This window comes from Phyllostomus hastatus, unplaced genomic scaffold, assembly GCF_019186645.2.
Source record: "Phyllostomus hastatus isolate PE091 unplaced genomic scaffold, TTU_PhHast_1.1 phas_scaffold_385, whole genome shotgun sequence".
Taxonomy (NCBI): domain Eukaryota; kingdom Metazoa; phylum Chordata; class Mammalia; order Chiroptera; family Phyllostomidae; genus Phyllostomus; species Phyllostomus hastatus.
Genome location: NW_025334026.1, coordinates 6,342,541 through 6,351,697, shown reverse-complemented (window position 1 = coordinate 6,351,697; position 9,157 = coordinate 6,342,541). Strand labels below are relative to the sequence as shown.

General features: G+C 49.7%; 1 protein-coding gene across 9 annotated transcripts in view; it reads left to right on the top strand.

Moving 5' to 3' along the window:
- The first annotated feature begins 482 nt into the window (after nt 1–482).
- SYT17 (synaptotagmin 17) overlaps nt 483–9,157 on the top strand; it is a 69,896-nt gene continuing 61,221 nt past the window's right edge. Inside the window, exons 1-3 of one of the 9 annotated variants that reach the window (XM_045819498.1) lie at nt 483–859; nt 4,588–4,605; nt 5,277–5,411. In XM_045819498.1, coding sequence (XP_045675454.1) covers nt 4,601–4,605; nt 5,277–5,411 — 140 coding nt within the window. In that variant the 5' untranslated portion in view covers nt 483–859; nt 4,588–4,600. Of the gene's footprint in view, nt 860–4,199; nt 4,444–4,582; nt 4,606–5,262; nt 5,412–9,157 lie in introns of those variants that run through there. The other 8 variants (XM_045819496.1, XM_045819497.1, XM_045819495.1 and 5 more) reach the window with 8 other exon arrangements.

Here is a 9,157-nt window from a genome sequence, read left to right as displayed (position 1 = left end):
GGTGGCGCTGCCCGGCCGCCCCAAGCCAAACCTGTTGCGCCAAGGGCGCAACTCGACCAGGTTAGGGCAAAGGGGCGCTTCGCTCTTTCCGCTAGCCTCTGCGTCCCATGTCGCATCTTCCTTGGGGTGCCCCATGCCCCACCTTAACCTGGGGCTCCCATTCTTCTGGCCTCTGCGTTCTGCACTGCAACAGTTCTAGGCGCGTCGGATGGGGCGGGAATAAAGTTTTTCCAAGCTGGTTTGAGAGAGGGCTGGATTGGGGAGGACCTTCCCAGCTCCAGGCTCTATAGCAGGCTGTATTGTACATCCCTCGTTTTCACAGCCACCCCAGAGGCTCTGCTCTCGGTAGGTGCCAGCCCTGGCGCCGACTGGATGGGCTGACCCGTGCACCGCCCTCTCCCACCCGCTTCTCCATCCCCATCCCCTCCCCCGCCTCTTGCGCGCACGGGCCCCTGCGTCTTCGGCCCCGCCTGCGCCGGGGTCGTTGCAATCCCCGCCGCTGCCCCCAGCTCCCTCCTCAGGCGCCCTGGCTTCATTCCAGCCTGGGGAGCGACTCCGGGGGGAGCACGGGACAGCGAGGGAGGCCAAGGAGGGGGACCTGGGCACCTCAGCTCCCGCAACCTGGAGGTGGCCCCGACTCCCGGAGCCGAAACGCAGGGAAAGGCAAGGACGGGGCGGCCGGCGGAGGGGCGGGCGCCGCTCATCAACCACGCCAGTCACGTCTGGGGCCACCGGCCGCCTTTTCTTCCTTTCCCCCTTTGCTTTCTCCCCCGTCTCCCTTTGGCGAGGGCAAAGGGGCCGTGGCGGCGCCATGCCCGGGCCGGAGTGAGTCGCACGGGTGAAAATGGCGTATATCCAGGTAGGGCTGAGGCTGGGGGGCCAGGTCCGCGGTGTGGGTGGAGGGGCCGTGCCCTTTTCGACTGTGAGCACGCGTAAAGGAGGGCACGCGGCGAGGCTCCCACAAACTTGCCCCGGAGGGTGCAAGGGTGCCCGAGCTCAGCAACCTGTGCGCCCCAGGAGAAGAGGCTGGGGAACCCGCCCCCCACCCCCACACCCCTGGAATGATGGGTCCCTTGCCGACTCTGCACTCGCGCCTTCGCCTCCTTAGTAGGGAATGAGGGGGTTAGGCGGACTTTTCTCCCCCCTCCGCCTCCCCTTCCCTCTCCTTTTGAACCCCACCCTAGGGGAGGGGCCGCGGCGAGGGCGGCCCGGGCCACGCCAGCGGCGCGGCCCGCCCGGCCAGCTGCGGTTGCCTTGGTGACGGCTGGGACTGCTTGGCTGGCCCGGGGAGCCTGAGGCAGCTGTTCTGGCCAGGAGGGACCAGGACGTCGTATCTTCCGGGCACTGGGTGCTGAGGGGTGGGGGACACACCAGAGGCGTGCTGGTGGTGATGCTGGCGGTAGTGGTAGGGCAGTCGATTACTTTAAGCCATTGCATTGGGGTTGGGAGTTGTGGACCCCCATCATTTTGGGGAAACTCCCCCAATAGTCCTTGGGCTGAAATAATTTCCAAGCATGGCTTTCTTTTTGTGGGCGGGAGATCTGCTTGACTAAGAGACCTTTCCTTAATACAAGGCTGGAAGTGGTGACAGGTCAGCGCCAAGGTCATGCACTCAGACCCTTTGAGCTGCTTGCTTCTGAGATTGGCTCCTTTGAGCCCCACAGAGAAGCCTATAGGCTCCTACATTCAAGGTGCACCTGGGCTTAGTTCTCATCTCAGCCACAGTTGGAGGGGCTGCTGGTCCCCTAGTTTCCCTCTGGCTCACAGTTCCCCCATTTTGTCCTTAGACTTTTTAGTCTGCCAAAAACTCTGCGCTCTGCCACCTGGCTAGCCTCCTCATCCCTCTTCTGACTTAGATTAGCTCCACTGGCTTCCTTTTCATGAAATCCCCAGGTCATCTGTGTCTTCAAGTTCTTTGAAGGTCACATTTACAGACACTGTGTCCTGGATGTTGTTAGGGGGACTATTCAGTAGTCAGTCACTCAACAAACAGCTGCGTAGGCACTTACGATGTGTGGGCCCTGGGAGCACAGCTGTGAAAACAGCACAGGCCATGCCTCTCAGAGTGCACGACCTAGTGGGACACAAAGGACACTTGAATAGGCTTTTACAGTTCTGAATGATCACCTTCAGCACAGGAAAATCAAATGATTTGTGCAAGGCCACACAGCTGCTTCAGGGGGTCGAGGTGAGATCTAAAAGGCAGGATTGTGGGGATCAGTGGGACATTTGTTAAGCATCGAGTATGAGGAAGGCCTGGTGATGTTGGCTTTACTTCTAGAACAAGTTGTTAAACTTTTTCTGTAAAGGGCCAGAGAGTAAATATTTTTTTTCTTTGTGAGTTGCAAGATCTGTGTCTCAACTCTCCTACTCTAACTATGGTGCTGAACATGATACATGATAATATGGTACATGATAATAAATTAATGGGCGTGGTTGTGTTCCAATAAAACTTTATTTGTGGATGCTGAAATTTGAATTTCATGTACTTTGCACGAATTAAGAAGTATTCATCTTCTTTTGACTTTTTTTCAAACACTTAAAAGTGTACAGACCATTACTAGCTGAGTGCTGTACAAAAACAGGCTGCAGGCCAGGTTTGTCAACCTTGTTGCAGAATTCTGGGCTTGCTCTCATCCTGTTTCTTTCTGGCTTGAATCAGTTCTCCTCCATTGGGTCAAACATATGAACCCAGTGGAACCAGTGTGAGGAATGGCTCATCAAACATGCCTGGTAGCATCAGAGCATCTTCTCTTTCCTCTGTCTTCATCTTCCTTGGTTTCTCTTTGCTCCCCGACACACTTGTCTTGCACCTGGGTCTGGAGGAGGCTGGATGGTTGTTCCTTACAGAGACCCTGAGGTGGCTTTATCTCTGCTCATCCTGGCTTTGTAAATGGTTCTCTTTTGATCACCACATACTGAGAAAACGCTTCCCTAAATAAAGATCATGGGCAAGAAAAAGCATCACTTTATCCTTGCACTTTATTGGAAGCATTTTAAAGCACTTGATCTTGTAAGCCCCACGAGGACGTAGCTTGTTGATGCTTTGGTCACTGCTCTGTTGGCCAGGACAGTCCCTGGTGCCCGGTACGTTCCAATTGGTCTTGACAAACCACCTTGTTCTCACAAGCCACAGAAAGGGGGCAGATATTTTGCAGCTGGGCAGCGCCCAAGCATTTTCATAGTCGGTGCCCTAGTTTAGTGTTTCCATGAAAGAAAAGAGGTAACTGAAGCTTAGAGTGGCCCCACGACTTGCCCAAGTCACATGATCGGCTAGTGGTGAGGCCAGGACTGGCACTTCTCTACTCAGCTCTTCCTATGCCCTCCCCACCACCACCTTACCCCACAAGCAGGTCTTGTTCTGGTTTGAGTTTTGCTTTTGGAAGAGTTTGTGGCTAGTGCCCAAGACCTGTTTCCCAAGGTGCAGCTATATCCTCACCACTTCAGGGACTGTGAATTTTTCATGAGCTATGTACCACCTGTACGGTTTTTTGACTTAATTTTTCTATAAATGACCCCCCCCCCACTTTTTTACTTTAAAAACTCATATGAAAGGGAAACTTTATGTCAGTACCATATTAGAAAATGAGGATCACTTGTTATAAACAGAAGGCAACTGAAAAAAGAAACACAATAATAGTAATGCCACATTCTTAGATTCTAGCTGTAAAGGGCTTTCTGCCCTGCTCTGAGCTGGGAGTCTTCTCTCTGAGGGGGCAGGGGTGGGGAGATTTGCACCTATGAGAAAGATATTAACATAGAATGGTACCAAATTGAGTCTTTCTTTTCCTTGCAAGAGAATTGAAAAAGACAATTAACTTCCTCCCTCAGAGTTCTGAGTTCAAATCCCACCTGAGTTCATCTCTGGGATATGTCCCAGGCTGGGATACGGGACTCCTCCTAACCTACCTGGTTTACTTGGCCCATTTGGAAAGCCATCAAGACTCTTCCCTGGAAAAGGGGAAGGATCCTGTGTCTTGGAAACCTGTGAGAAAATGAGATGCGGGGTGGGGCCAAAGAACGGAGGCAGCCTGTCCCTCCTCCAAGGACCAGATTATGCCTTCCTTTTTGGCTCCCTCTGTTTGTGGGTGGTCATATGAAGCTCCCACTGTCTCCATTGGAGCAGACTTGGAAGGTAGTGCCTCCAGAAGGGCGGGGGAGCCAAGTCACATCCACTCTGTGCCTGCCTGCATGTTAGCTGATCATGTCCTTTTGGGTTGGCTTCAGGGCTATTTCTGTATAGGAAGGTTTGCTGTTCTAAAGTGTGGCTGCATTGGATAGCATGACTATCTATCCACCCGCTCTGATTCATAACAGCATACGGTGCAAATCAAACCGAAATGCTAAAGTTTCCCATTTATTCGGTATTGGTTAGCCAGGAGGCTACCAGCAGCTCTGGGGATAGCAACACCTTGTTAGGAAGTCAGCTCCCTTCCCAGGATGGTAAGTGGAAAGATCCAGGGTGATTTTTTTTTCTTTTTTCTTTTTCGAGTTGCTGGAATATTGCTAAACTGGTTTTGTCTCTCTCTTTTTGTCACCCCCACCCCCTCTACCCCTTGGCTTCATCTTGGATCTCTAAAAGGGCAGTTGGAACCTTTAAATGAGGTGGGTTAATTCAATGATTCATTTGGTCTGGCTTCTAATCAAGAAATGCTTGCTTTTTGTGGAGTCTTTTGTGAGGCTCTGGGGAATATTGAATATTAAACAGTAACCGGATGTTGATAAGGGCATGGTTTTGATGAATTTCTATGGCAGGGAGATCCCAGGGAAAAGACACTAGTCCACAAGATAGGTTCCCTCCCCACCCCTACTTATTTCATTTGATTATCTCTGTTTCCTTTCACATCACTGCAATTATCTTTTTTTAAAAAAAAAACAACGATTTTTGCTTTGCTTTCAAGAAGACAGACTAATATTCATTGTGTTTCGGGAACATGTTGTATAGCCCTCACCATGTTGGGTCTACCGCCCACATGTCAAGAAAGACGTTTCCATAAACTACAAAAGAAACTACCTGCAAATGTTTTGCTCGCTATTAATGGCTCCGGTGAGTTGGTGTTTGCCATCTTCGTGCCTGCAGTTGGTAAACAGAAATGGAAAACATTTTGTTCCAAGTGTTGACAGCAGAGACAGACCTCCTGAATATTGTTTCTCACCAGGGACGGGCTGCTTGTAATTCGGGTGTTTTTCCTTTTCCTCCTCTCCACCCTTCCTGTGTCCCCTCTAACCCCCTCCCCCACCCGCCTCCCCCAATGGCCTCAGGGATTTCTTTCTAGAATTTCCGATCTGCTGCTGTGCAGATGGACTTGCCGGCACTGCTGTCAGAAGTGCTATGAGTCCAGCTGTTGCCAGTCGAGTGAGGATGAAGTTGAAATTCTGGGACCTTTTCCTGCCCAGACTCCTCCCTGGCTGTAAGTAACACTGCTCTGAACTTCCCGGAGAGCAATCTCAAGACCTTTCTTTTCTCCGTTGCTGAGAGGGGGTCGGGCCAAGCGAAGGAGGATTCAGGGTATGAAGGCGGGAAAGGCAGAGTGCCCATGGACTTCTTTGCTGTTGACGGGGACATGCTCTGTGCCTCTCAATTCATTTGGCAAGCTGGTGAGACCAGCTGGTGTTGGGACTTTTGTTCAGCTAGTTTCACATTTTTTGAGATGTGAACTGTGTGATGCTAAACATGTGGGCACTTGTAATCACATTGAGTGTCCTTCCAAGAACAAAAAGAGATCTGTGAATGTCGATAGTCTTCACGGGATCTCCAGACTCCAAAGGTGTCCCTCCAAGTCAGCGTGACAGATTGGCCTAGCACCCGGCCTAGTGCTTGGCGCATAGTAAATGCTGAGTAAGTGTTGCATGGCTGGGTAGATGGAATGAACAAACAAGTGCATCTTAGCTGATCTGGCCACGAGCTTCAGAAATAGAGAAGCTGAAAGCACCTCCAGGCTCCATCCTGTCCTCCAACGCTGTTTATGTTCTTTTTGGCATCTTTCATTTTATTTCCAATTCGTTCTCCTCCCGCGCCTGCATCTAACATCTCCATCTGCCAGTCACTCAGATATTTTGGGAACACAGTTTTGAAGCTTTTCAGCCATGTGTCTGGTCCACCTCTCTTGGCTGGGAGGGAATGTGGACAGAGAGTGTGGGCTGAGCCCTGAGGGTCTGGGAATAATCAAGTGCAACTTCTCATGAGACAGAGGGGGAGGCCCAGAGAGGAACGAGACAGTGCAAGGGCCCATGGCTGGAGCCATAGTGGGGACCCAGTGCTGAATCCACTAAATCTTTGGGCTGAGATTCTAGAGGACTGTGGTGCCCCATCTTTTCCTCCATGTCGGGGAGTCATGCCTCAGTCCTTCCTCTTGTTTTCTCTTCTTTAGAAGCAAGTGTCGAATATTTCTGTAACAAAATGTTTCTGTCTCAGTCTCTGTGAGTTGGTATCTTATTTCTTCTACTTTTTCCTGGTTCTGGGATCTTGAGCAAGTTGCATGAGCCCTCTGTGCCTTGACTTTCCCAGGTGTGAAGTGGTAGTGATGAAAATAACAGTTTTTATCTCATAGGGTTGTTTTTATCTCATAGGTGCTGGCAGGAATTAGTATATGGAGAAGGACTCAAGAATGTTTGACACCTGGTTGGCAGTCCTAAATGAGAGTCTTTTTACCCTGTTTTTGTCTCGGTTTCCTCATCTGTAAAGTGGGAACAGTCACAGGACTTTGTAGGGCTATTATTAAGAGTAATGATGTATGCACATACCATGCTTATTTGCAGTAGTAAGGACTCATTTCTCTCCTTGGTAGGTATTGATAGGGATCCTTTAAACTGATTAAAGGCAATGGTAAGGTGCTCTTCCGTTATTCACAGATTGTAGCCTGAATCCTGCAGGTGTGAGCAGTGTTGAAATGTTTGGTGAAATCAACTCATTGATCAAGAGCTCAGTCCCATTTTGCAGTGCCCCATGGGGCGGAGGTTGGCTCAGCCCATCTGGTGTCTTTTAGTTAAGGCCACGCTCAGAAGAATGCTGGCTCTGTGAGGGCAGGGTCTTCATCTGTCTTACTCCAACACATGATTGTTGACCAACTGACTAACCTACAGGCAGAAAGTGAATCTTGAAAGTGCCAGTCATCCAATTGAGAAGTTAATTGTAGTTTCTTCGGTACTTATTTCTTGAGTGCATCCTGCAGGCTCTGTGGGACACACAGGCTTGAAAGAGTCCTGTTTCTGGCTCGGGGGACTTAAAAGCTAGTACAGGAGGTAAGGCAGGGACACAAGTCCAATCACCCCGTAGGGCTGTGCATTCACTCCCTGCACACCCATATGACAGTCCTGCATAGAGTTTTTTAATGGAAAAAATCCAGGCGTAACGGCTTCAGGTGTTGCCAGATCCAGGGGCTTACATGAAATCATGGTTGTGTGTTCGTGCATGTACTCTCTCGTTTTCTTTCTGTTTCTCTTCTATAGGCCTCATTCTTAAGCTTCTTCCTTCTCTGCTTCATTCTTAGCAGCAGCAAAAACACCAGGAAAGGCTCTTGCTACCCTGGCTTGGTATAAATGTACCAGGCACGTGACCCAGTCACTTTTGCATGGAGAAAATGGTGCTAGGACCTTGACTGGGTTGCTTGACCATCCTGAAACTGGGAAAAGGGTCATTCTCACTTGAAACACATGAACTAGGCTAGTAGAACAGAGGTTGTCACACTTCACCTGTAAAGGGCCAGATAGTAAATATTTCAGCCTCATGGGCTTTGTTTCTGTTACAACTAGTCAATTCTGTCATTCCAGTGCAGAAGTAATAGTCAATACATTAATGAATAGGAATGGCTGTGTTCTAGTAACACTTCATTTACAAAATCAGGAAGTTGATTTGGTCTTGCAGTTTGCTGACCTCTGTAATAGACAATTTGTGTGCTATAACTGGATCCAGGGCAGAAAACACCAGATACTATGTCTTGGAATTGTTGCAGGGATTGTAGAAAATGATTCTGTTAACTCAGATTGTGTAGGGTCTTGAATGCCAGATTAAGGAATTTGGATTTTCTTTTGATGCGATGGACACTGAAAATCACAGTCGGATAGAAGTTTGCCCCCAGACACCCAGATGGAGTGTTACAGATGCACATCCGCTGACTTGGATGACAGTAGTGTTTGACAGGCTGCTGACCCTTTGGGCAAGCAGAGGGCTCTTTTTAGGGGGCAAGGGGTGGGACCCTCTGGGGAGACAGGTTTTTTATTTTGCCACAAGCAGAGAAGTGGGTTGGAAACTTCCTAGCAGAGCTGACGCACCACACGATTTCAGGAGGAGCCCTTCACTGGGTGGTTGTTGGGAACGGCACCATCTGGAGTTGTGCAGCCTGCAGCCGGCACAGCCGCACGTGACCTTCATGCTGCCCGGGATGAACCAGGTCTTCCTTGGATCCTGGGTATCACTTAGTGCACTTTTGCCTCTCAACACAATGCAAAATGTTAAGAGAAATCTGTAAAGGGGAAGCAGGTTAAATCCTTCAGAAAACGAATTTACAACTTGTGTTTTCCCCAGATTTATTTACCAAGTGGGCAGTTGCATGTTATCAAACAGGCAGAAAGTAGAAACGTCAAGTGCTCAGGCTTTGCGATACTGTTCCTGCTGTGATATTTGAGTCCAGAGCCACAGGGGTGGCCGATGAGCTGGCCCTTTGGGTGAGGGACACATCATTATTGTCACATGTGCTTCTGTCACATGGGTCGCAAGCTTTCCCGGGCTGGGCTGGCCTGGTGAGGGGCAGAAAAACTGTATGATCCAGCTGGCTCCTTTTGGGGCAATGCCAGAAAGACCCTCACTGAAGAGTGAATTAAAGTCAAGTGATTCGTTTGTCCAACAAATGTGTGTGGGGTGCCTACTGCCCAGCTCAGAAGTGTGGAGCTGTGACCTGGAGTCTTTTGTCATTTGACTCAGTCGGGGTTCTACCATTAACAGTGGTGCCGATTAATCATCCACTCCTCACCCTGGGGCTCCCATTCCCCCACCAATAAAAGGGGCAGGGTTATTAATAACACCTAATTCCCAGATTACTTTATGGGTGAAATGAGATGGTTCATACAGAGCAGTTAGCCCAGTGTCTGGCACACAGCAGGCACCCAACACCTGTACCTTTGATCACAACAAGTGCATATCTCACCATTAAGAAGTGTG